Raw genomic sequence first — 27,117 nt, forward strand, 5'->3', positions numbered from 1 at the left:
CAATTTTGACACACCTCATGCATACAAACTACTATTTAATTATATTGATTAAAATTCTTTTTTTTTTAAACGGACACGGCCTCAATTTCAGAACAAGTAAACAAGATTTTTAAAAAAAAATAGAAATATAGCAATAAATAATTAGCTATTTATTATGTACGTTTGGAAAAACTCTATGCATATCATCATTCAGCATTTTCAACAAATTCTGATATGGTCTATAAAGTTGAAAAAAAGACGTTGACTGAGAATATTCTTGACTGGAGTAATAATCAAAATAATCCAACTACTCTTCATAATTTTTAGGATGAATTCCTTATAAATACTATATATTTCTGGGACACAAAAAGGATCAAGTAATCAAGTAATTAATTCATCCCTACAAATACCAGAGCTTGTTAAACATGCTGAATGATATTACACATATAGTGTCGCAACGATCATGATAAATAGTTAATTATTCATTGCTTTTTATTTTGACTATCAGGCTGTAAAAATAAACAATTAATATGTATATATATATATATATATTAGGGTGGTCCTTAAAATGGTCATTTTCGAATTTCCTTGCTCCCAGGGGCTCAAATGGTTCCAAAATGATAAAAAACAATTCTCTGAAAGTTTTAGCTCTTAATATTAACGTTTAGATAGAGCGCAATTCAATCAAAGTTGGTATGGAAAGAGCATGAAAATTTTTTGAAAATTAAAAAAAAGTGTTTTAGGTATAACTTAGCGACAAATGAATGAGTTTTATTCATTCATTTGTTCGCTAAATTACATTAAAAAAACATTTATTTTAAAAATTTTTCCATGCTATTTCCATACAAAATTGATTGAATTGCGCTCTATCTAAACGTTAAATATTAAGAGCTAAAATTTTCAGAGAATTGTTTTTTATCTAATTGGAAACCATTTGAGCCCCTGGGAGCAAGGAAATTCGAAAATGACCATTTTAAGGACCACCCTAATATATATATATATATATATATATAATATTTTAAGCATACAATAATAATACATATTAGTGAGCATAACTATATCACATTTATTAAAGATTTTAAGTTTTTCTTTCCGAAACTATAGTAACAATAAAACAAATACTTCAATAAATAAAGTTCAATAAAACATCAAATTCTTTCTTATATTTACTCTTTATCATATCATTCTCAGCCTTATCTTTTGGTGTAGTACTATAGTTTATCTGAACAAATCCTACCAACGACCATCATAATCAAATTATTACAATACATATGTACAATATATAGTCATTATTCAATTTACTTATATATATATATATATAGTTTGGAATTAGTTATTTAAGATTATTTAGAGCACCTCTGACTTTACTCAATACATCTCTCATATTGTCATATTTGCCAAGAGCATCGGGCAAATTTTCAAAATTGATTACATCAGACATTTCTTTTGAAAAACTTTCAGCAATAGGTATTTTAGAAATTGAGAGTAATTAATATAGGCGTTTGATGAGATGTCCTTTTAATGTTTTCAACATAAAGCTTTTTCTTTTCTTCATTCTGTTGAGTATCCACATTATCAGGTTCAAGATCATTTTTAACATTATTAGCTTCATTTAAATCTTTTTTTACATGTTCATCAGTTTGTACTACATCAGTGGTATTTCCAATTTCACTTAAGGTATTAGTAGATTCATTTTCTGTTTTCTTTTCGTCTTTAACTTCCTTTATGTCATCAATTTTAAATTTATTATCAGTATTTTTCTCAGCTTCATGTGTGGAATCCAGTTGAGCATCCTTACTTTTAATAGAATTATCTTTATTACTTTCTACAAAACTGTCATCCCGCAATGATTCATATGATAGTGATGCAGAAAAACCATTTAGTTCTTGTAAAAGTAATCTCTTTCATTCTCTAACTCTGTTAATGAAGGTGAACATGGCCTATTAAGCTCACATCTCTCGATGGCAGGTGACTGTGTCCTTTCTCCAGATGTACAAGCAGGTTTAGGAGTTGAAGATAATAAAGAATGAGAAAATGCATTCTGATCGTGGTCCTTTGTTGGTGAAGGTTCATCAGTGGCAATGTCCATATCATCGATATTTTTATTTGTTGGAAGTTCTGGAGAGTTCATTTTGCTTCTTTCTGCATCATCAGCAATTCTTTTTATCATCGAATCCTTGTCTAACAATGGGTTAAAAGGAGGCACTCCATAACATTTGCTTTCATCTAAAGTACCAGTTTCTGGTTTAGTATTGAAACCCGGGTATGTTATAAGCTTTTTTACATCATATTTACAATCTTGCCCATTTACTACAAGTTCACCGTCTTCAGAATTGGATTTTTGGTACATCTTGACCTGGGCATCGATTAAACTCAATCCACTATGCTTGATTTTGTGATCCTCCAACCAACCTGGAGGATAACCAAAAACTCGCATTTTATAAACATGCATCGGAATTTGTTTAGGTCCCAAGCCTAATGCACCTCGTAACTCATTAGATATGCATCCTACTTGGAAGTGGCCATATTGTTGTTCATCTTCTAGATCTAGATGATATCTTGTTGTTGTTTGTAATTTTTTACGGTTATTTAAAATTGCTTCATGATCTCTTGGTTTCGTGCAATCGCGCAAGCTGTGACTTCCTTGGCAATTAAAACAAATTCCTGTAGGAGCGCAATCATTACTTTCATCAGTCACATTCAAACTCAGCTGCTTTGGAACAACTTCATCAATTTTTTGTCTATATGACGGCACAATGTCTAAATTCTCGGCAGGTTTTGCATCAACAATAAACATGTCTTCATTATTAAGTTCTTTAGACATGTTTTTTACAGAATAAAATACTATTATAAAACACAAATAGTTAACACAAAATTTTTCTTTAAAAATTTGACAGCTTATAATAAAAACAACACGCTACACGCTTAGTATGAAGTAGTATGAAGTTGACGTTTTACGCCATTGCACTTTGAACTAGTGCTGCCCATTGTGCATGGCATAAATCGAAGTATATATTCGAAATAGATCGAAAAGACATTTCAAAAAACTACCGTTATACGCGTGTACAATATTGGAATATTATATATTCAATTTAATATATTCAATGTTCAATGTATGCGCAACCGTATTATAAGGAGCAAAAGACTAATACAAGTGGGGTTATTTTTTTCAAATTAAAACTAGTGGGGTGGGTGGCATCGTGTCTTAAGGCAAATTGCTGGAACTTCCCGTACCGTAACGAAATGTTCGAGGAATATTGAATGTTTTCAAATAGATTATTATAAATATTGTAACATTGTTTAATATTTATAAGAATTATATAAACTGAATTGCAGAGTTGAAATTATTTGTTTAAAGTATATTAGAACTATAATCAGATTTAAAAATAAAATCGGAATTATTTTCGATATACAAAAAATTAAAAAAAAAAAAAAAAAAAATGAAACAAATTTTTTTTTCCAAAATCAATTATTTTGTTAAGACAAGCAGAAAGTTCTTTGAATCAATTGAATCGGACGCTTAGTTCTCTCAAAAACTGCCATTTTTTGTACATTTAGCTCTGTATCTCCGAAATGGCTGGGCCTGCCTTTGCGAAAAACTAATAACCCCTTCTCCCAATCATTACTAATTGAATGTTTTTTAGATCATTCAAATCGGATGCTCCGTTCTCTCAAAAACTCGATTTCTATTTTCTGCACTCTTTGCTCCTTATCTCCGTAACTGCTGGACCTGCCTTTGCCAAAAACTAATCAGCACATCTCCTTATCAATAGGAATCGAATGTTTTTTAAACCATTCAAATCGGTTGATCCGTATGCCCGAAAACGTGGGCGAAAATTTGTATCCATACATACATACACACACACACATCCATTTTTTCTGAAGTATGCCAAAATGTTCAGAAACCTTTGAAACGTCGAGAAATGTAAAAATTTTCAATTCCGATTTTCGGCCCATTACAATAACTTACCCTACGGAAAGTTAAAAAACATGTTATTGTATTTTTATAATAAAGATAAACATATTCATTTCACACATATCAACTTCTCGATATGGTAAATAATCGATTTAATTAATAAAAAATAAATTAATTTATGAGTGATAAAAAGTATTCCGAGTGGATTTATTACACATATTTGAAAACGAACGAACACGTTAGTATTTTCTAAAAGAAAATTTTCACAAATCAATAATTTGTATAATTGAACCAAGTTTCCTAGGAATTTATTGGTTTAGTATGTTCATTAAGACCAAGTACTCTATCTATACCACGTAAATCGTCAAATTTTAATTGTAACAAACGTCAAAAAAAACTACTCAATTTTCTCAAACTTTCATGAATTTTTAAAACTAAACCACTTGTCGTAATCCCGTAAGTTCTATAAGACCATGATATATAACGCCAAAAAAAGTTCTATAATAAATGCATTTTATTTAAGTGCGAACGACAAATGTACCAAAATACCAAAGAACGTTTAAGCACATTTTCTAATTAGAATCGAGAAATCGTGCTATAAAAGTACCGTGTTATACACCTGTATACCAAAAGGATTAACGACTTTTGCAACAATTACATAAAAGTATTTAACTATCAAAAACAGCGATTATAATCATTGTAATAATTAATAATTTTTAATATAAAATACACGAGGATGGTAAATACATTGAACATCCCCTGCAATAAAATTTTTGATCACAACACATATAATATAGTAAGAAAAACTCACCTATAAACTTTCCCGGGTTGAATTCTTCCAGCTCTTCCTGCTCTTTGCACACCATTGGCTTTGCTGATAGGAACTATTACTAAATTATCTACATGTGCTGCAGGATTAAACACTTTTAACTTCATATAGCCACAGTCCACAACTAAAATATATATTAAACATGATTGCATTTGTATTATTTATAAAAATAATAATACTATTTCTAAAAAAAATATATAGAGCTATAAAGTTTCATAAGCCTTACCATAAACTATACCAGGAATGGTAACTGATGTTTCGGCTATGTTTGTAGCAAGTATTACTTTTCTTTTCCCCCGAGGCGTTTTGAAAAACACTTTAAGTTGATCATTTTTAGGCAAGCTACCATACATTGGCAAAACCATTAAGTCTTCATAATCTAAAAATAATAATAAATTCAATTAAATATGAAGCATCAAATGTAATTTTAAAAATAACTTTAATAAAATTACAGTACATTCGTGACTGCAAATATTGTTATAGGATAAATGAAATAAAAAATAATAATTGGATGAAAATAATCAAAACGACTGTTTAATATCTGCATGGCTAATATGTACCTATACATAGATAATATCATCTATGATAATTGATTCATTTTAAAAATTACTTGGATAAAGGAAAAATAAGACTTTATTTTAAGTGTGAATAATGTATAATAATTCTTTACAATAAAGAGTTGATATGTAGTTCAATGTCTGTATTTTTCAAATCTAATTTAAACATTAATTTATTAATACAATTGATATAAGCAATTCTAAACAAAAGCTTTAAAAAATATTTTATTCGCATGATATTAAAGTTAGGAATTAATTATAACAATATATAAATCACAAGATATTATTTAGTTTACAATACCTTTGGTTAAGCAGTGATCTGCCAGAATATTTTTGGCTTGGACAACTTCATCCATGCCTGTCAGAAAACAAAGAATATCTCCTGGATTTTCAGATTTATGTATCTTTAATACTGTATCAGCAGTGGCTTTAATGTAGCATGGTACAGGCTCTAAAAATATAATAAGCTAAGATTAATAATATGATCATTTTAAATTAGAATTCAGAAAATTCGTCAAATATAAGAAACAGCCAGTAAGTACATAACTTTTTAATAACCTTTCAATTTTCTAATGTAAAATTGAATGAGGAATATCAAACAACATATCAGCAATATAGGAAGAATGATATTTTGTGCCAAACTATAAAGGAATTCAATTCTCAACTTTATGAATTAAGAAGGAATGGTTCAATTGGCTTTTGCACAAAACTAACCAACGAGATTTCTAATTGATATATTCAAATTAATATAGAATTTCTAAAACCTACGATTATGATTTTCTAAAGAAGCTAAAAATTAAATCTTTAACTGTTAATTACAAGGTAAACAATCTGCTAACCCATTCATGAAATTAATAAATATAGTATACATTAAACATATATTTAAAAAAAAGATTTTTTTAAATGATTTGTCTAGATCATTTTGAAAAAAGTAAAAAAAGATATAATAAACTATTAACTTGAAAAGAAGATTCAGTTTATTTTCACATAAATCCAGTGAATGTTAACAATATTAGATTTTCAAAATCTTTAATAGAATTTAATAAAAGAAGTAAAAATCAACATGTTATTACTCAAAACCAAATATTTGTCTTTACTAAAAACAAACCAGCATGATTCTAATCTAATTTTTCGAACGGTTTTTGAAATTTCAAAATCGGTTTGCTTTTTGGCGAAAACTTTCATGATTTTTTTCATGTAATTATTAACTCTAACCAACGAGAATTATTGTTTCCACTTGAAATTCTATTGTAATCTATAACCTCAAGTGGAAATTTTACATCACGCTGCTTGACATCGGGCTCGAACCATCGAACCTGGAACCCATGTCCATGGCGATTACGACACCGCTGGGTCCCATACACACACATAAGAAACATTTTTAATCGGTCAGAAAATACATTAAATTAACTATTTGAATTTCAAACAAAAACAAATTTGTCTAAACTATGGCAAGTTAAAATATTATACGTTATGATTTTGAGTAATATACTATACGTATTGATTTTATTATTAAAATAGTTATATGTACTTACCTTCAACATAATGTACGTCTACATGGAAAGTGCGCCCCTGGACACCAAGTATGGTGGCCGCGTCACCTAGTTTATTAGTGTCCGAAAAATATGTCTTCAAAAATTCAGCATCTACGGTTGCTGAAGATATTACCAGATGTAACGACTTCCGCTTCTATTTAGAATAATAAAACTCATATTTGTAATTTGTAAATGGTGGAAAGGAATTAAGATATAAATAATTTTAATTAAAATATATATTATTTATTCAATATATTAAAAAAAAATGGAAGAGCAATAAGGAAAATTTGGAAAGGTTTCACTTCAGAACTCGTGTATATTGCATTAAGAACTAGTGTAAGTAATTATAGTCTAACGTATCATAAATATATTAAGAGAAAACTTTGCAAATCTAATAGAGGAATCAAAAGAAACCAACTCCATTATGAACAAAAATTAAATAAGAGATACAAAAAATAATCATAATAAAAAACTGTCGAAAACGTATTCCACATAAAATAGATGAGCAATAATAAATCGATTTATATAATAAAAAATATCAATAAAGATCTATTAAAAAATCCCTTATAATTAGATATATCTTAATTTTTTGCAGAATAAAATTTTCTATGCAGAAAATTAATTGCAAACAATTTTTAATCTTTAACATGCCAAATAATATCATTTCATCAAATTACGTAAATAGGATTTAAATGTAAAATTTAATAAAGATATGTTACCTTTAGAATTTTCTTAAGAAGTCCTAAGACCATATCAGTGAGCATATTTCTTTCGTGGGCTTCATCAACTATTATAATGCTGTATTGAGTTAATAAAGGGCTAGCCAACATCTCTCTCAACAAGATACCTTCAGTCATAAACTATAAAAAAAATGTTTGAAATGAACATATAAATCACGTTTTTAATTATATAATTTATATAGATTCAGCTATATAACAAATGAAGAGGTCCTAAGAAGAGTGAGCAGAGAAAAGACTTTACTGAACACGATCCTGAAAAGAAAAAGAAACTGGATCGGACCTCTTCTGCAAAAAGAGTGCCTCCTGCACGACGTCGTCGAATGCAAAATAGAAGGACTAAAAGGATTGGGAAGAAGAAGAATGCAGATGATTGACGACTTACGCGATAAGAGGAAATACAGAGAACTGAAAGCCGAAGCACAGGATCAGAAGTTTGGAAAGAAAAATTCATCAAAACGAATATAAAGTGGTCAATGGTCATTAATTATAGCAATAAAATGGGAATAACAAGGAGGGGAGGAAAATCATTGCTTTTGTGGTGCTCTCATACCATGGACCTGCCTTCGGGCAGACTACTATTTATTGTAATTATAGATACAGATACAATAATTTTCTTTTATTGTTTGAACAACAATTCTCAGTATTCTATGAATTCCCCTATTATGAAGATTTTTCATGAACCTAGTGGTTACCGTGATCTTTGTGATGAAAATTTTATGTTGTTATATGATATATTGTAACAATGCCATAAAATATAACACATTTAGGTCTATATTTATAAATAAGTAAGAACAGATATCACTACTGCTTGATAATAAGAAAAAGTAAACGCTGATTCTGTTATTTAGGGTGTGTGTGCAAAGGACAGATATTAATATTACAATTAGATGTATTTTTTCATTTATCTACCTGGTCGTCTTTTTTATAAGACATTAGTACAGTTCAAACCACGCGGGAAAAACTTGTATCATACAGTAGTGATATACATTTTTACTTGGATATATAAATCATCATACAAATGTATCCAAATGAAAGTAGAACTCAGACAACTTTGCACTGCTGTGTAAAAAAAGAATGTAAAAATTGAAAATAATAAGGTATCAAAATAATATGTATAGTATTATATGATGTGGAAAATACAATCAATGTAAAGAAATTTTAAAGAATATGTATAACGTCGAATAGTTAAGTATATGAAAATAATAAAACTGTGTATGTGACTCAGAACCAATTAAAAAAAATGGTAAAGGCAAATGGTGGGCAGAAGATATGAAATATATGTAACATTTTTATTACAATTTTATTTCTACTCCTATAAAATTATATAACATTGATTTGTTTTTGCATTTAACTAAAGAATTGTAAATATAGAGCAGCATGTGGCAAGATTTCATTATAGGTTATTCATGTTGTGAAGATTATACATAAATAATAAGCAGGCAAAGTTCAGTAAAACTCCATCTAAATAGTTCATTTATTAAGTCAACCAACCTTTATTGCTGTTTTATCAGAAGTACAATCGTCAAATCTGACTGCGTAGCCAATTTCGTCGCCTAGGGCAACATCGCGTTCTTCGGCAACTCGTGTGGCCAAAGAAACTGCTGCCACGCGCCTCGGTTGAGTGACGCCAATCATACCCTTTTTGGCCCATCCTGCCTCTAAAAGATACTGAAAATAATGAATATTAAACATGAGTTAAAAAAATATGAATTATTTAGATATAGCTACCTGCGAGAGATGCTGCTATTTACAAATTTATTATTGGATGAATAAAATTAACATTTCAATTAAAATTTTAAATACATTGAAAAAATAGAGGTAGAATATTAAACAAAAAAAAAACAAACTATCTACTAAATTTATTTTAGTTGTATTTATTTTACCTTTTGATTTTTTTTAACTTCCCGAAGGAATTTTTTTCCAAAAAATTCAACTTGATAATTTTACGATTTCTTGGCGTTTCAAGTTATTTTGGAACATTTGAGATCAAAATGAGAAAATGTATAATTAGAATGTAAATGTAGGTTTATGGTGAATCAAATTTAACCTATATAGTATAATCTATATTATAGTATAATCTTACAAAAAGTGGTTAAATTATAAAAAATCATTAAAGTTTGGAATAATGAGCCGCTTTTATACACTGTAATCAATGCAATTACAGAGATTATAAGTTTCTTTGAAAAATTTTAAAGTTGAAATAAACAGTTGAAATTTTTATCAAAATAAAATCTCAATTCTTATCGATTAATACGTTAAGGAAAAATTACACTTACAGCTAATTTTATTAGTATTTAGTAAAAAAGAATGTATGCATATTGGTAAAGATTATATGAAAAAATGTGGTAAATTAATTTTGTTGATTTGAATACAAATTTTGCCTACATAAAGCTTAATAATCTACACAGATTTTACCAAACACAGTGGATTCAGAGTAATTTTTTTTTCCAAAAACTTCATGGAATAACAAACTTAATAAAAATTCAAGATAATTTCACTTAAATTAACAAAATTTCTACAGAATTTAATAAGTTTATTTCAGTTTTTGTACTAATGTACAAAACATTATAAGTTTAAAACATCCGTTTCTATTCAAACTTTTTTTTAGTGCCATTCCGGATTTTTCATATCAGAAAATAGAAAATTAGTGCTAATTTATGTATATGGAGCTGTGCTAACAAAATCATACTATGGTAAATAAAAGTTCAATGGCAATGTCAACATTAAATTTTAATTATACAAAAACAACGATGATCCTTAAGTTAATATTAAGAGTTTAAAAGTTATTACGTACTTGAAAAATTGTAAATTAAAGGCCGATCTGTAGGTAAACACTCAACTCTTTAAACGTTTCAACACTTAACACAAAAGTGATACAAACCATACCGAGTCATTTATGTATTTAAAAATTTGCAAGAAAACGTTAAATATTCATAATATTCTGAGAATTTACTGTTCACAAAAATAAAACAAAATATGTTAATCAGTATTTACCATATTTTCCTGTATAATCTGTGATTAGAATTATTAAAATTGCAGAGTAATCTAAATTTTATTATAAGAATATTATCATATGTATCGTATTTGAAATTAAATACAATCACAAGTTACTTGAAACTACTACGTAGTATCCAGCAAAAATTATTAACATTTTTTATTAAAGAAATGCAAAATATTTAAAATCTAATAGACAGCAATAAAATATATAAGATTATGTATGTAATTGAGATAAATAAATTAGAATTATAAACCTTTAATAACCACGATATCGAGCAGTGACAATATCCATTTTCACTTAGAAATATAAATCTAAACAATGCTTCCCAGTGAATAAAATATCAACCCTATTAAATAAATTCAAATAATAAATTAATCAATAAAGGATAGGTTAACCGTTGGGTTGCCGTCTAAATGGAGAGAAAATATAATAGAATAAAAGTTTGGATTGCAGCTAAAAGAACAAAAGTTTGGATTGCTATTAAAGTGTGAATATAAAAATGGCAAAAGAATTTTCAAATATTTGATCTAATGTAGTTTCCCTAACCGAAAACTTAATTTTAAAATTGTCAAGTCTCAATTTACTCAATTGCTGTTATTTTTCAAGTAAATAAGGATATACTAATAAACTACGTTTGTTAATGTTATTTAAAGACTTATGGAAACATGTTACAAAATATATTCAAATTTGTTATTTTTAAAATATTTGATAAAATAAATTTGATAATAAAATTTTGATTCGTACTAATACCGAGCAACCGCCAAAATTGATGATCATTGAGATTATGAATAATTGAAAATTTTAAGAAAATTGCCAAACTGAATATAATGTATGATGGAACAAAAGTTGTATTAATATCCGATAAGATATTATATATGTACTTATATGAATATAATATATATTATGATACTGGACAACTTATTATCAGATTATTTGAAACTATTTTTTTGTATAAAAAATCATCACAAGAGTCATTGGAAAATCATCGATTAAAATATCAATAATTTTAGTTATAAGCAAAAATAAATACTTTTTATTTTTATATTCATACAATATATAATATTTGTAACTTTCAGCATAAACAATATAAGTATAGATAACTTTTTAGTAACCTGGTTCAGACTTTAAACTGTTAGTTCTTAAAAACTAACAACTATACAACCCACAACCAATATTGTTGTGCATTCGGCATTTTTTTTTGGATTTGTCCCATATGCTTTGAATATGTAACTTTATTGAGCAAAACTTATTAATCTCAAATAATATCGACAAATCCAAAAAAAGCCTATTTAGTATAAAGTAAATAAAAATTAAATGCGAACAAAACAATTGCGATTTATATTATACCTCTAGCAAATTTCAATGTACTACCATCAGGCAAATATTTTTTGTAACATTAGGCAATCTGTGCGCTTATAAAGTGGTCTTTCAAAACTTATCTTAATATAATATTAATTTCAGCTATCATGCTACAAAATACTTTTTCTCGCATAGTCCATAAAAAATCAGACAATTTTTATGAGTGACCAATAAATATGAAAATTTGAAAAATATTAAATAAAAACGAATAACGATTTTTATTTCTAACAAACGTTTCGAGACTAGATTTGTCTCCTTTTCAATCTTTATATATAATAAAGTTCTTCTGAAATGATGTATGTAAATATACTCCTCCTAAACGATTATTCGGATTTTGATAAATCTTTCTGAAGTTTGTTAAGGGAATTTTTTAGGATGTATGTGATTATAAAAATATAGTAATGTTGTAGAAATAAATGGAAAAAATTGCAAATATCATATATTGGTACATGAGAACTGTCATCTGCCAAAAATGTCGATTCACTTGAAATTTGAATTTAGTTTAAGAGAGCCTAGACAATATTGGTATATAATATTCATATTCATAATAATGAAAAAGAAAAATTTAATATCTACAATATTATTGCCGAAAACCAGCTGAGATGTGCCAGAAATTAAAACAATATAAGATACAATATGTTGGCGAATGAAATTATATAATTTAGTTTAATACATAACACGAACATCCACAATTGCAAATGCAATTTTTTTTGATCTTATACAATTATATTTTGCTTTACTTTACTAAATTATGTGAATAAAAAATTTTTTTCTTTTATTGAAAAAACTCTTATTATAAACATATTTAATTTATATTACATAAAAATGAGATCAGGTTTCGAAACGTTTGTAAGAAATAAAATCGTAATTTATTAGTCAGTTACAAAATAAACTTTTGGAACACTTATATAAAAATTATTGCAGAAAAATATAGGTACACATATTCTGCAATAATTATCTGTATCTATTATAAATTTGCAATCATAAAAAACTAGCATCGACAAGACCATGCGAGATTTTCTTCACTCAAATTCTTTGTGCGATTTTTTTTTTTTTTTGAAAATCTAATTTTGACTAGACAATTTTGAAAAACCTTCACCCAAACATCGGTGTCGCTAATTAACTATTCTTGTTTAACAAATTTCATAAAAGTTTGAAACAAAATATATCACAAATCACATTACATTATATCACTCAAGATTATTATTAAATTTTTATCATTTTGTAAGGGATAATACAGTTCTTGTATAAACAATCATTTTTTAACAGAAAGCCCACTTACGGAAGATACAATTACACAAAGCGCAATTTTAACTTAAAATTATAATAGCGGTTTTAAAACCACTTTAATAAAAAAAAAATGCATAAATGAATACTTATACATGAATATATAAATAAATATTACTGTGAGTACTTAAGGATTTAATTCTAAGGGCGGATTGCATCAAAGTATATATTTAGTGATGAAAAATTCAAGTATTTACAAAAATACAAAAGTACTAACAATATAAGTAATACAAATTAAGTTTAGTAGCACAATTGGTTGTGTGATAAATGTAATTGAAAATAATTCTGAATTAATGGATAAATTAGTTAAGCCTTTAAATAATATGGTATTAACAATTTATATTTATAAAAATTATGATCATATTAATCTTTAAGAAGGTGTAAGATGCGTAATGAGGCAAATAAATTGAATAATAATAAAACAATCAGATAAAAAACATAAGCTGTGGTATAATGAGCAAGGCCACATATTATCTTTATCGCAAATTATCAAAAAATAATGAATAAACTGCGTTATAGATTTTTAATTTTTATGTATTAAATCTTATCAATGTGTATTTTCCAAATTTCACATAAAACGCAATATTTGTGCTCATAATATTATCTAAATTTCTTTATACGTATAACATTAAAGCTATATTTATTATTTGAGAATTATTCGCACTTAAAATCTCTAAATTATTTTGAAATAATTAAAAATGTGCTAATTAGTACAAACAATTCCATTAAAAAATGAAGTTACAAGTAAAATTCCTTATTATTAAAAGGTAAAATTAACTATAATCAAAAATAAATGTTGATTCTCATTTATTCGAATAATAGTAAGAACTTGTCGTATAATGAGGCAGTTACGTGCAATTTATATTTTATACAAATAAAAATAATTATTTAGTTAATATCAATAAAAAAGTGAAAATAATCATCACATAAAAAACATGAAAAATATTTGAAAATCTCATGGAAAGAATGCAATCCACCCTCAGCACCCTATAGATAAGGGCCTTTTAAATAATGTAGTAATTTCGCCACGAATAATTTCGTTTAATTATATGTACATATATATATATATATATATATATATATAATGTATATATGTATATATGTATATATATATATATATATATATATTATTACATCTTAGGTCTTATTCATAAAAAATATTTATCAAATAACCAGAATTGTATATGTGGTTCAAGTTTCAATTTTGTTTCATAGGTTATTCAATAATTCATTTTTCATGAATAAGACCAACTATATAGTCTAAAACTATATACTATTGTAATATATAAATATAATATTTGAGCATAAAATGCAAGCTATATACTTCTTTTAGCAGTCTTTAACAATTAAAACCTCATATTTTATGTATATATAAGTACACTTGCGTTATAAAAGCTATTCGTATTAAAAATATTCATTTATTAATGAATTTAAAATAAAGTATTTCGAGATAAATATATAAAACATGACATTTTGTGGAAAATATTTAATTCCGATTTTTTCTTAAATATCGGACGGTACGTATTTTGTGAAGCTATATAAGACCATAATTATATGTCCTATTTTTACAAGAATAAGAAAACAAACTAAGCCTTTCGATACCTTCAGGAATCTTAAATCATAATCATTACATAGCAATAATATTAGATATTACACTACCATCCCCATGGATAATTAATAATAGGCTTATATATTGATTGTTATAACAACTGCATAAAAATATTTTTTTTTTTCAAGAACCAATGCAAGCCTCAAATTATCAAAGCAAAACTAATTAGTCCACAAATTTGAAAACTACAGTATAAAGATAATAATCGTAATAAGTAAAGTTAAGCCTTTTCGTTGTTAAGACTATTTAAAAGATTAATCAGAAAGATTATTTAAAACTTCTTTTTTAGCAATTATAATTTGAATGTTAATCAGAAAAGTTAAATTTAATTTGAAAAAAAAAATTGAACTGTATCGAGTTGTTTTGAAGTATCATGTATCGATATTCATTTTTTTTCGTAGATGGCATAGTTGGAGAGCAAGTGCCACTGGGAAGTCATTTGGTTTTTATGACAGTAACAATCTTCATTTTAGATGTATAAAATGTATTATTAATATATTAATATTTCTCTTTGGTGTTTTCTATAAATTGATTTAATGAGCAAACCAATGACAAGTTTATATGGAATGCTCTTCCTCGTGAAAGATTTGGACCATCCACACATTTGCAAAAAAGCAAAAGGGGATAAATATCAAGCTTAAGTAAATTGGAATTTATCTGCACTAACTTTGGATTGGCTTTTGGAATGCTATGAAACTGGTTACAGGGCATTAGAACAAAAATATTTAGTAGGAACTTTTATAGCTCCAATTGTAACAGATTTAGAATAGATGACAAATAATGATAATCAAGTAGAATAAGAAAATTTTCAAAGGCAAAGATCAATTTCCAAAGGCAAATTTCTAAAGGCAAAGATCAATTTTGAATAAGAAAATTTACTCCAGAACCACTCAAAAATGATGATGATTTCCAAAGGAAAAGATCAATTTTGAATAAGAAAATTTTTGAATAAGAAAATTTTCAAAGGCAAAGATCAATTTCCAAAGGCAAATTTCCAAAGGTAAAATCAATTTTGAATAAGACCTAGTTGGTGTGGGAGTAAAAAGCCACCAATTCTAAATCAAACCCTAAAGGACTACAAAATCAGACATTTGTTAATGTTCTGGTTTCGCCATCAAACTATTTAAATGAATATCTATTTGCGAACCCAATACCCGATCCAAAAAATCTTTAATCACTTTTTAATTTTAAATAATCACTGTTTAATTTGTTAAAAACGATATTTTAACAATAAATTTTAAATTTTAACTGTTATGTTTTCACATAAAATATACAATATTTCACTTAATATTATGTATAAAATGTTATTTTAAAAGCACATTAAGACGGACTGGTTTCTTATCTTGGCATATAAAATTTAAAATAAAATCTAATAATGCATTTGTAATAAGCTTAAATCATTAATTTGAACAAATGCATCATATAGAGTACATGTATAACTTCAATAAATATAACTATATAATTTAATAAGTAACACAGGCAAGTACGTTATATCAAAAGCAAATTCAATTTGCGTAACAAAGAATCTTTTAAAAAAAAATAAATCTCGAATAAAATCTTTTTTAAATCACAATGTAGTACTATTCCCAGTCAACGAGTTAAAAATAAAATTTTGGGCCTCCAAAACATGCATCTCTGTTAAACATATCGCACACAACAAAACAACAAAACCAATATGTTGTATCCCCCTTAAAAATCCCCACATTTTATCACAGAAAATTCCAAATAGTAAGCAGTGCAGCAAAGAATGCACATTTATCACTCTCCACATCCAACAAACAGCAAAAAATAGATTTGATCGTAGAACCAAATCTTGCTTTGTAAGTTCTATCAATGGCAAGTTATCTCTTTCAAGCATATCCTGATATAAAGCATGTATCGGTTGTACTGCTCAATAAAAGTTAACTTTCTTGATGTTATCTTCATTTTATAAAGTATACCACATTCAATGATTTTGTTTTCTGTTGGTAAAATAGGTTGCAAAGGTGTATAGCCGCGCCTTGGAGGATTATTTTTTAAACACAAAAACACACCAATCATTAGGGCTATACAACCTAAACCATCACATATTCCATCTACGTAATAACCCATAGTACCAATCTCAGACCGTTCACCTCTTATATGTTTCTTCACTCTGGCAACATGACCATCAAGATCGTCCAAAAAAGTTCTGAACTGAAATAAAATTACACCGATCCTCCTGAATATGATATCATCAGTAGCAATAAATTTTGCGGCCAAAAGAGCTACGAATACATGTGAGAATGAGATCATGTTAGGAGTAATCCAGGAACTTTTAGAAAACCCGATTAAAGTGTCTGAAGCAGTAGCCAGAGGTGCAAATACATAGTGGTTTGTATGGTCCAGCATCAAAGCTTTCACTGTAACATCGCATAATGGATTAATTTTGCAATCAATCCATGTCACTGTTTCATATGGTACTGCATCCACTTTATTCACAAGTACTGCATTATTTTCCGTTAAATTGATGTGATAATTTTTATCAATTGGGTAGTTTTGTATGCGCAAATACAAATTAACATCCATATAAACATACCATAGCAGAAGAATGCCGAATAAAGAAAGCAATAACTTGCTTATGTGAGAACTCGGGCCAACCATTATTAATAGATTTATAAGATGAATTGATTGTTTGTTCTCAGAACTTCAATCCTGAAATGAAAAACAAAGTTATACATTTACTCAAGTCAGCTGTGAATCCAGATAAATTAAATTATGCAACGTGTTAATATGAGCAAAAATGTTTACAAAAGAATGTTAATTTGAAATATACATTAAGCTTAATTAGTTTAAAGCACTAAACATGAGTGAAGAACGAGAACAAACAACCAATCCAAAAAGCAAATATTTCATATATTCCTCACATGAAACTCACTGTCTGCTTTAGACAGATTCGAATCTTTCTGACTTTATGAATTACTATGTAATATGTACCTACACATAAATTACTATGTAATTTAATATTATATAAATTATTTAATAAGCAAATAAAATGGATAAGAACGAATTGTTCACTAAAAACATTTGGTTCATATAATTAAAAATCTCATAATAAGTATGTATTCACAAAATTGTCTAAAATCACATATTTTAAGAGTATCTCCTAAAACATTATACTTTGTATACAATTTGTACATTCCTTGTGTAGAATAACACTTTCAATTCAGAATGCATTGCTAGATCTTTTGCATTTATCGATTTTTTTATGAAGAGATAATTTTATTTAATTTTCAATTTTCAATAGTTCCAATGTTTATTTCACAATTTTCAAAGCATTATTTCTACCCATTTATTTTTTTAAAAGAAGAAAGTCCGATGAATGAAAATATGAACAAAAAAACGACAACAACAAAATAGTTATAATATCCAAAATAATAATAATATCCCAAATTAGGATACTTCTTGTTGTAGGAAACTCGTAGAGGTACATTAAAATATAATGTGCAACTAAATTACAACATTGAAACGAATCATGTTTTTAGAAATTTGCACAGAAAACCAATCACATTTTGGAAGAAAAAAACTAACTCAAGTATTACTTACAACTTTTTAGTTATTTTGTTAGTTATGATAAATGTAAAATTGTATGTAAACGCATACGTTGAATATGTATAGAAATTTGACAGAATTTTAAAAATCATTTTCTTAAATCTGGGTAATCCACCAGTACAATATGTTCCGAAATAAAATGAAATGGACATTTCTATAAGAACAAGATTATCAACATTTAATTATATTTTACGCATCAATAATTAAATATATAGGGGCTATATTAAATATTTAGGGCAGTTTCGGAGGAGTATGATTACTAAAACCATGACACACACATTTTACTACTTTTCTTTGCAACCAATATGCATTCTTGTTTCTTTTTCGTATATTTTCTTGGAAGAAAAATGCGTTGATGCGTAACGGCATCAACGTTGTGTGCGTTCCGATATCAACAAGGAAAACGGCATAGATAAACATTTTAAAGTTACATCGGAGTACAAATCTTGATTTAATGAAAAATGCCTGAATCAGAAGAATATTTTACCCTTTTCCTTGAAAATAATAAAGCAGATTAAAAATTTGGGCCGTGTACTAAATGTAAGTTTATTGATTAGAAATTATGTCTATTTTATTCGTAGTTTCTATAAATCTTTGAAGTTATTAAAATGGAAAATATTTTTTAGGCAAGACAGATATTACAACTGTTCAAAAAATGAGATTATATCGCCAACGAAAAAGTACAAAAAATACAAGCAGTCAATGATTGTATGTTAATTTTAATTACATGAAGTTCTTCAAACACAATTACCTGATGAATAAAGTTGCAAAAACAATATTTATTTAGGCGTTGTTTATCATAATCCACTGTGTAAACGAATATTATAGAAGTTATTAATCATCAATTACTTCATTTCTCTAATGAAGGTTTATTTCTAAATGCTAATTACAATGACAAACCGATCATGTCATATTTGAAGTATGACTTTTTAATGCTATTATAAATATATAACTTATAATTTATCATTATATAAATGTGTATAATGGTTGACACTAATAAATGTGTGCATCACGAGTGTACCATATTACTAATAAACATTATTCAAAATTGTTATGTGATGTATTTATTTTTACCTAAATGTCATATTGTTCAGTAGCAAATAAGTTTTACTTCAATCGCGTGTGAACCTTACGCGCATTTTCTTTGTGGACCTGTGTAATTATTGTAAAGACCATGTATGATGCAAAATAGAGCAATGAAAGGATACATCCTACATATCGTAGCTTCGAACAAAGAAACCCGTGTTATATTTAATTATAAAATCTATTGATCAACTAGTTATAATGCTAATGGATGATTTAAATGTTACTGAAACATATCTCGATGTCACATAAAATTAGCTATCGCTAAATTTTCAATCAGTAATATCTATAAAGAGTGAATGACATCAGGCCAAGCAATAAATGCAATGTTATCTCTTGGCTGTGGCGTGAAAACCAAGTCCATTTATTTGCATGATAATGTGTGAGATCAACGTTCAAATCTCATCCGTTATTTCAAGGAATATCTGAGTAAAACCGCATTTAAATCATTAACTATCGAAATATTTCAAGATAGGCCTGGATCGCACTAAATGTTGTATCAAATCCAGAGAGACTAATTCGAATAAATAAACTAAAACAATCCTGACCAGAACTTCTGCCGGTATTCTGATTTCTTTATGTAGCATTGGGTAAATCTTGTTTAATCAAATAAAATTTCTAAACTTTAATATTAGTTGAATACATTTGAAAATAATATTCTTAAACAATATCACAATTACGATAAAATCGCCCGCAAAATAAGATACCTTCTATTTGTGCTAGATTTATATTGACTTTTGTTGTTGACCTACAATAAATTTCAAATAATATAATAACGACTATTTGCGCACATATATATTGTTAACAGTCTGTTAATACAAAACAATGAACAGATAATTGTTTTGTTTTAACAGATGGCAGAATAAAATCATAAAAAGAACTAATTCACACCCCAGAATCGTTAAATTATAAAATTTCTTATATCAGGGACAAAATTCCAAATCCATAACATAAAGATATATTCGAATAACAATCATCTTAATAAATTCAGCAAATATAATCAAAATTCATGGGTATAAACATAACGCATAATAATTACTTTACTATAAAAATCAATAAATTAGAAAATTCAACCTTTTCCTCAATTTTTCTTTGCTAGCCTTTATATAATTGTAAGCAAACAAAATGCATTTAAAAGTAAAAAAAATATTGTCACAATTTATCATTTGTATAGAATAAATGATAAATTGCGTTTAATTATATTTTATTTAACTGAAAACTAAATACGGCGTAGTATATTTTTGATATTATTAAAAAAAATGTATTTTGTCCTTTATAAATTTTCTTCAGACAATACTCGAAATGTATTCATGTAACTTTATTGCAACAGTACAAGCAAAAAATCCAATCCAAATCTGATGAAAAAAAAACTTTAGAAAAATAAAATTTGAAACAGTTATTAAACCCCCATAGCAAAACCAGAAAATTTAAAAGCTAGAAAAGTTCTAATCGAAAGGTATAAACTTGCTTCAATTAGCATTTAAAATTTATGTAAAACGATTGTTTAAATAAGATAAGCATAATTGCATAAAGTATTATGATAAATATGTTATTATAATATATCATGTAATAAAATTCATCAATTGCCATTATACTATTATAAACAAAATACCATTACCATTATTTATAATAAAATTTATCAATTGCCATTATAGCATTTAAGATACATGTAAAACAATTATTTAAAAAAAGATAAGCATAATTGCATAAAGTGTGAAAGTATTATGATAAATTTGTTATAATATATAACATCTCATGTAATAAAATTTATCAATTGCCACTATATTAATTTATAATTAGCAAGTGATCATCATAAAAATGTATGAATAAAAGTAGAATAAGATTCAGTTATGTATTTAGCATGTCTTGTTTACTTAAGAAATTTGTCATGTTTAATTTAATAAATATATATTACACAATGTGAATAAAAAGCTATGTGACTGAAAAATGAATTTTAATTCACTCAAGATTAATATTAACTGAAAAAAATTAGTCTGGTATAAGGTCTTCCAAGTTAGCTAACAAATCTTGTTTATGAGATTTGTTATCAATATTATTAGAATTTTGTAGTTCTTAATATAAATTCAATTGTATTCAAACTTTCTTTGCATCACTTTATGTGCATATATTTTAAATATACTCAATGGCAAAAGTAGAATAAGATTTCAAATATTCATTATTTAGCATGTATAATGTTCAATCTATACAACAAGAAACTTCTATACAACAATAAAAAAATCTATACAACTATAAGATGAATTTTAATTCACTCGAGATAAATAGCGATTGCAAAAAAAATGTCCAGTTTAAAGATTTCCAAGTTAATTACACAAAGAAAATTTACAATTGGTTGATAGCTAACAAATCTTGTATATGAGATTTGTTATTAACATCACTAGAAATTTGAAATTTTCACTATATATTTATTAACATTCAATCTTTCTTCAATTCTTTGTATCACTTTCTTTAGATGAAAATATGTGCACTTTAAATGTAGACAATAACAAAAGTAGAATAAAATTCAATTATTCACTATAAAGCTTGTTTTGTTTCTCGATTTAATAATAATGTTTCATATCACTGTGGCTATAAGTTGAATTTTGATTCACTCCAGATAAGTATTGAGTGTAAAAAATTAGTGCGATATAAAGTTTTCCAAGTTGTTCATGGAAAAAATCTATAACAATTAAAATGTAGCCGATTGATAGCTAATAAACCAGTAGAGATTTGTTACTAACATTATTAGAATTTTATATTTTTCGACATGAATTTAACTACAATATTTAGCATGTTTAATAATATAATATTCATTCCACTCATATCACAAAATTCTATAATATATATATATATATATATATATATATATATATATATATATTATATATGATATATATGAACGAAATGTTAAATATGAACAATACAACACTCAGATTTTTAACACACATTTTATTTGGTAATTACAAACGTTTCGAGGATATGGCATGCCTCATCTTCAGTGTAATTTCAAAACAGTTACTTATATACTACACATTTCTTAATATTCTATTTAAATTACATTTAATTTTTGAAAATACAAAAAACACCAACTATCACTTGCAGGGCTTGACACAGTACTAAAACATGTGAATAGATACAAAAATATTTTAAACAAATCTTAAGTATTGAGATGAAGAGGGGACAAGATGGGTATTATTATAATGTAAACAAATGGAGTGGAAAAAAAAATATAAATTATATAATTATTTAAACGGAGCATGACAGAATCAATGTTATTAGTTAGGACTAACAATAGCGTAAATCTGAGAACCGACACAAATATTTTACACAACTCTTATACAAACATCATTAATAAATTATATATTTTTTTTCATTTATCTTATTCTCTTCAATAAATTAATCTGTTTACACATTTGTTGATTTTAGTATGCAATAGCGCACTTCATTTGTTTACATTATTATAATACCCATCGTGTCTTTTCATCTCGATACTTAAGATTTGTTTAAAATATTTCTGTATCTATTCACATGTTTTAGTTCGGTGTCAAGCTTTGCAAGTGATAGTTGGTGTTTTTTGTATTTTCAAGAATTAAATGTAATTTAAATAAAATGTTAAAGAATGTGTAGTATATAAGTAACTGTTTTGAAATTACACTGAAGATGAGGAATACCATGGTCTCGAAACGTCTGTAATTACCAAATAAAGTGTTTGTTAAAAATCTGAGTGTTGCATTGTTCATATTTAACCTTTAATATTTGTTCCACTCATATCACAAAATTCTATATATATATATATATATATATATATATATAATCTACAATAAAGAGACAAAATGGTTTTTGAATTTAGTTGCATTTTTCTTTAATAATATGTTATTATAGCTTCTACTTAATTAAAAGAATATGTAAAGCCCGTAGCCAATGAACATAAAAATGGGGAAAATGATTGAGAATGATTAAAATATCATTAAATAAATAAATATCATTGAAAAAGAAAGAGAAGAAGTCGAGAGAAATATCGACTGCAAAAATCTAAACAGGATTGTACAAAAATTTTCAAGTTAATTTCATTAGATAAAATTGCAAATAATTGCAATGATAAAATTCTTATTAAATTATTATAACGGCAATAACTCTGATTAAATTATCTCAAGTACCAAAGGATTTATAATCCAGTTATCAAAATATCAACTAAAAATAATGAAGCAGGATTGTATAAATTTTTTCAAGTTAATTCCATTAGATAAAATTGCAAATAATTGCAATAACAAAATTCTTATTGAAATATTAGAAATAAAATAATAAATCTGATTGAATTATCTCAAGTACCAAAGTATTTATGCTTCAGTTATCAAAATATCGACTGCAAAAAAACTAAGCAGAATTGTATAAGTTTTTTCAAGTTAATTTCATTAGATAAAATTGCAAATAATTGCAATAATAAAATTCTTATTGAAATATTAAAAATAATAAATAATGAATCTGACTGAATTATCTTGAGTACCAAAGGATTTATAATCCAAATATCAAAATATCGACTGCAAAACTAAGCAGGATTGTATAAAATTTTACAAGTTAATTTCATTAGATAAAACTGGAAATAATTGCAATAATAAAATTCTTATTAAAATATTAAAAATAATAAATAATAAATTTGATTGAATCCAAACCAAAGGATTTACAATTCAGTTAACAAAATATCGACTACAAAACTAAGCAGGATTGTATAATTTTTTTCAAGTTAATTTCATTAGATAAAATTGCAAATAATTGCAATAATAAATTTTTTATTAAAATATTAAAAATACTAAATAAATCTGATTGAATTATCTCGAGTACCAAAGGATTTATAATTCAGTTATCAAAATATCCACTACAAAAAACTGAGTAGGATTGTATAAATTTTTTCAAGTCAATTTCATTATATAAAATTGCAAATAACTGCAATAATAAAATTAGTATTAAAATATTAAAAATAATAAATAATAAATCTGATTGAATTATGTCAAGTACAAAAGGATTTATAATTCAGTTATCAAAATATCGACTATAAAAAACTGAGCAGGATTGTATAAATTTTTTCAAGTTTTCATTAGATAAAATTGCAAATAATTGCAATAATAAAGTTCTTATTAAAATATTAAAAATACTAAATAATAAATCTGATTGAGAATTATCTCAAGTACCAAAGGATTTACAATCCAGTTAATTATATCTAACGAGGAAATGAGTCACAGTAGAAATATACAAATTGCGCGCTACAAATACAAAAACTCAAAGATAATTTTGTAATTATTTTTATCACTTACTTGTGGAACCTGTGTACTTTTTCCTGAACCGGTTTCTCCTATCAGAATAACAGTTTGATACAAATCCAAAGTATACAATATATGGTCCTTGATACTCCTTATTGGCAATTTTTCACGTTGAAGACTAAGACTTAAATTATTATTCGGATTGAATGTGAACGTTGTAACATCCTCTTCCAAAATATAATCGGGTTTATCACAAATTGAATCACCTGAGATAAGAAAGAAATAGATAAAAATTATTGTTCCAAATATTGAGGTTAGCTGTGTGACCTTGTTTATTGTAAAATGATTTGCTTTAATAACTGACCTGGCTTTATAAACTTAGGTTTAAAATTCATATTTAATTCACTAAACAATATTTTCTTTCACATTTTCCGCGTAAGTGATAGATTGTAAGCGAAAGGCCGATGAACGTCAAATGCTATTTTTAGAATGGTCCGACTCGATTTATGTTTGAACTCACACACTTATGAAAATAACACATACGAATGGATTTACTTATGAATAAAATTTGTATTAATTATAAATCATGATATAACTGCTTTTGCATACAATAAAGAAATAGAAATAAAAAGACAACACAACTAAAGATAATCCTCTGAAATCATACGATGGTACGATGTCAGGCGATCGGTTTGTTGTGACTGACGGATTCGAGCGTAAACAAAATTAGAGTTCACATGCAAGTGTTGCCAACAATAGAGTAATCAAAAAATGGAGAAACATTTCGAAACTAGTGGGGCGCATGGTATCGTGCCTTAAGGCAAATTGCTGGAACTTCCCGTACCGTAATTAAACATTCAAACTAGTTGGTTTAGTATTTAGCCTTGAGGCAAGTTACATGAACTTCCCGATATGTTTAAATAATCGACTTAATCAATAAAAAATAAATTAATTTATGAGTCATTAAAAGTATTCCGAGTGGATTTATTACACATTATTGAAAACGAACGAACACTTTGACTAGGAGTATTTTCTAACAGCAAATTTTCAAAAATCAATAATTTTTATAATTGAACCAGTTTCCAGGACTTTAATGGTTTATTATTCAAGACCAAGTACTCTATCAATATACCAAGTAAATAGTCTAATTTTAATTTTAACAAATGTCAAAAGAACTACTCATTTTCTCAAACTTTGATGAATTCTCTAAATCAAACTATTTGTCGTAAGGCCGTAATATTTCAGTAAGTTCTATAAGACCATGGTATATATCGCTAAAAAAAATCCATAAAAATCGGCCTAATTTTTTTTTTCAACAGTTAATTACAAGAAAACGGTTCGGTAGATTTTCACCTAAAACTAATCAGTATCATTCCCAACTAATATCTTTCGAACAGTTTTTGATTTTTTAAAATCGGTTCGGTAGGATGAGCTTAAATGTGGACGAAAAGTTTAACACTTCTTTTCAAATTACAAAGAAACAGCTTGGCAGATCGTCGCACAAAACTGACAAACAATAGTCCTCGTTGACATACATCAAATGGCTTTTAAATTTTTAAAATCGGCCCAGCCGTTTTCGAAAAAACGTCCATTTACGGCAAAAAATCTGTTCACACACACAAACACACACACATACTTTTTCCAAATTTGGTCTCATTCGATTCAGAATGGCTTGAAACGTCGAGAAAACATAAAATTAGCAAATCGGATTTTTTGATGAAAACAAACTTCTCCTTCGGGAAGTTAAAAAAATATTACAGACGTGAAATTCAAAACCGATCAGTTTTGACTTTCTGACGCGCTAACCAACTCAGCTATAACGACATGTTCACGCACAACGCGTTGATCTGATGTCTAGGATCTAATCGGAATTTCTGCACTTTTTGCTCGGTATCTTAGAAATAGCTGAACCTACCTATACCAAAAACTAATCAGTACGTGTCCACATCGATACAAATCGAATGGTTTTTGAATCATTCAAATCGGCCGATTTGTGTTCTCAGAACCTGCCATTTTTTGCACTTTTTGCTCCGTATCAGACCTACCTTCGCCAAAAACTAATGAGCACGTCTCCTTATCAATACGAATCGAATATTCTTTGAATAATTCAAATCGGTTGATCGGTGTTCCCACAAAGTAAGTACCAAAAATGGTAATTCTGTTTTCGAGAGCACGTAACGTTCAAAAAATTTCAAAACATAAAAAAAATCTAAACTTTTCCAAAAATTCAAATTTTCTCAGAAATTTTAAATTTCGGTGCGGAAAGTGACATGCACCACAAGTAGTTCAATAAATAATCAACGATTATCCAATTGTATTACTTTAATTTAATAATTATTATCCAATTATATACAAGTGCTGCCAACAATAGGTTAAACAAAAATGGAAAAAGCTATTCGAATT

The 27,117-nt window shown here is 26.9% G+C and overlaps 2 protein-coding genes and 1 pseudogene across 2 annotated transcripts; all 3 read right to left on the bottom strand.

Moving 5' to 3' along the window:
- Nucleotides 1-1,722: 1,722 nt before the first annotated feature.
- LOC113382720 (zinc finger CCHC domain-containing protein 8 homolog) lies at nucleotides 1,723-2,892 on the bottom strand. The gene has a single exon (XM_026620950.1). It carries the CDS (start codon nucleotides 2,801-2,803, stop codon nucleotides 1,859-1,861), a length of 945 nt encoding a protein of 314 aa, XP_026476735.1. The 5' UTR covers nucleotides 2,804-2,892; the 3' UTR covers nucleotides 1,723-1,858.
- A 1,810-nt stretch (nucleotides 2,893-4,702) lies between these two features.
- On the bottom strand, nucleotides 4,703-25,405 carry LOC113382721 (probable ATP-dependent RNA helicase DHX35). The gene is made up of 8 exons (XM_026620951.1): nucleotides 25,079-25,405; nucleotides 24,769-24,980; nucleotides 9,048-9,224; nucleotides 7,536-7,676; nucleotides 6,817-6,970; nucleotides 5,583-5,732; nucleotides 4,951-5,103; nucleotides 4,703-4,848 (listed from the first exon to the last, which is right to left on the bottom strand). Exons 1-8 carry the CDS (start codon nucleotides 25,107-25,109, stop codon nucleotides 4,703-4,705), a joined length of 1,164 nt encoding a protein of 387 aa, XP_026476736.1. The 5' UTR covers nucleotides 25,110-25,405.
- On the bottom strand, nucleotides 16,268-24,882 carry LOC113382722 (annotated as a pseudogene).
- Nucleotides 25,406-27,117: the final 1,712 nt, after the last annotated feature.

This window comes from Ctenocephalides felis, unplaced genomic scaffold, assembly GCF_003426905.1.
Source record: "Ctenocephalides felis isolate EL2017-DRISC unplaced genomic scaffold, ASM342690v1 CF-g0.4_SCAFFOLD_03570, whole genome shotgun sequence".
NCBI classification, from domain to species: Eukaryota; Metazoa; Arthropoda; class Insecta; order Siphonaptera; family Pulicidae; genus Ctenocephalides; species Ctenocephalides felis.

Coding starts and splice junctions, on each gene's coding strand:
- LOC113382721 (XM_026620951.1), bottom strand. CDS start 25,109: ATGAATTTTAAACCTAAGTTTATAAAGCCAG. Junction 9,225..24,768: donor AAAGTACACAGGTTCCACAA/GTAAGTGATAAA, acceptor CATTATTTTCAG/TATCTTTTAGAGGCAGGATG. Junction 7,677..9,047: donor CTGATAAAACAGCAATAAAG/GTTGGTTGACTT, acceptor TTTTTTTTATAG/TTTATGACTGAAGGTATCTT.
- LOC113382720 (XM_026620950.1), bottom strand. CDS start 2,803: ATGTCTAAAGAACTTAATAATGAAGACATGTTTATTGTTGATGCAAAA.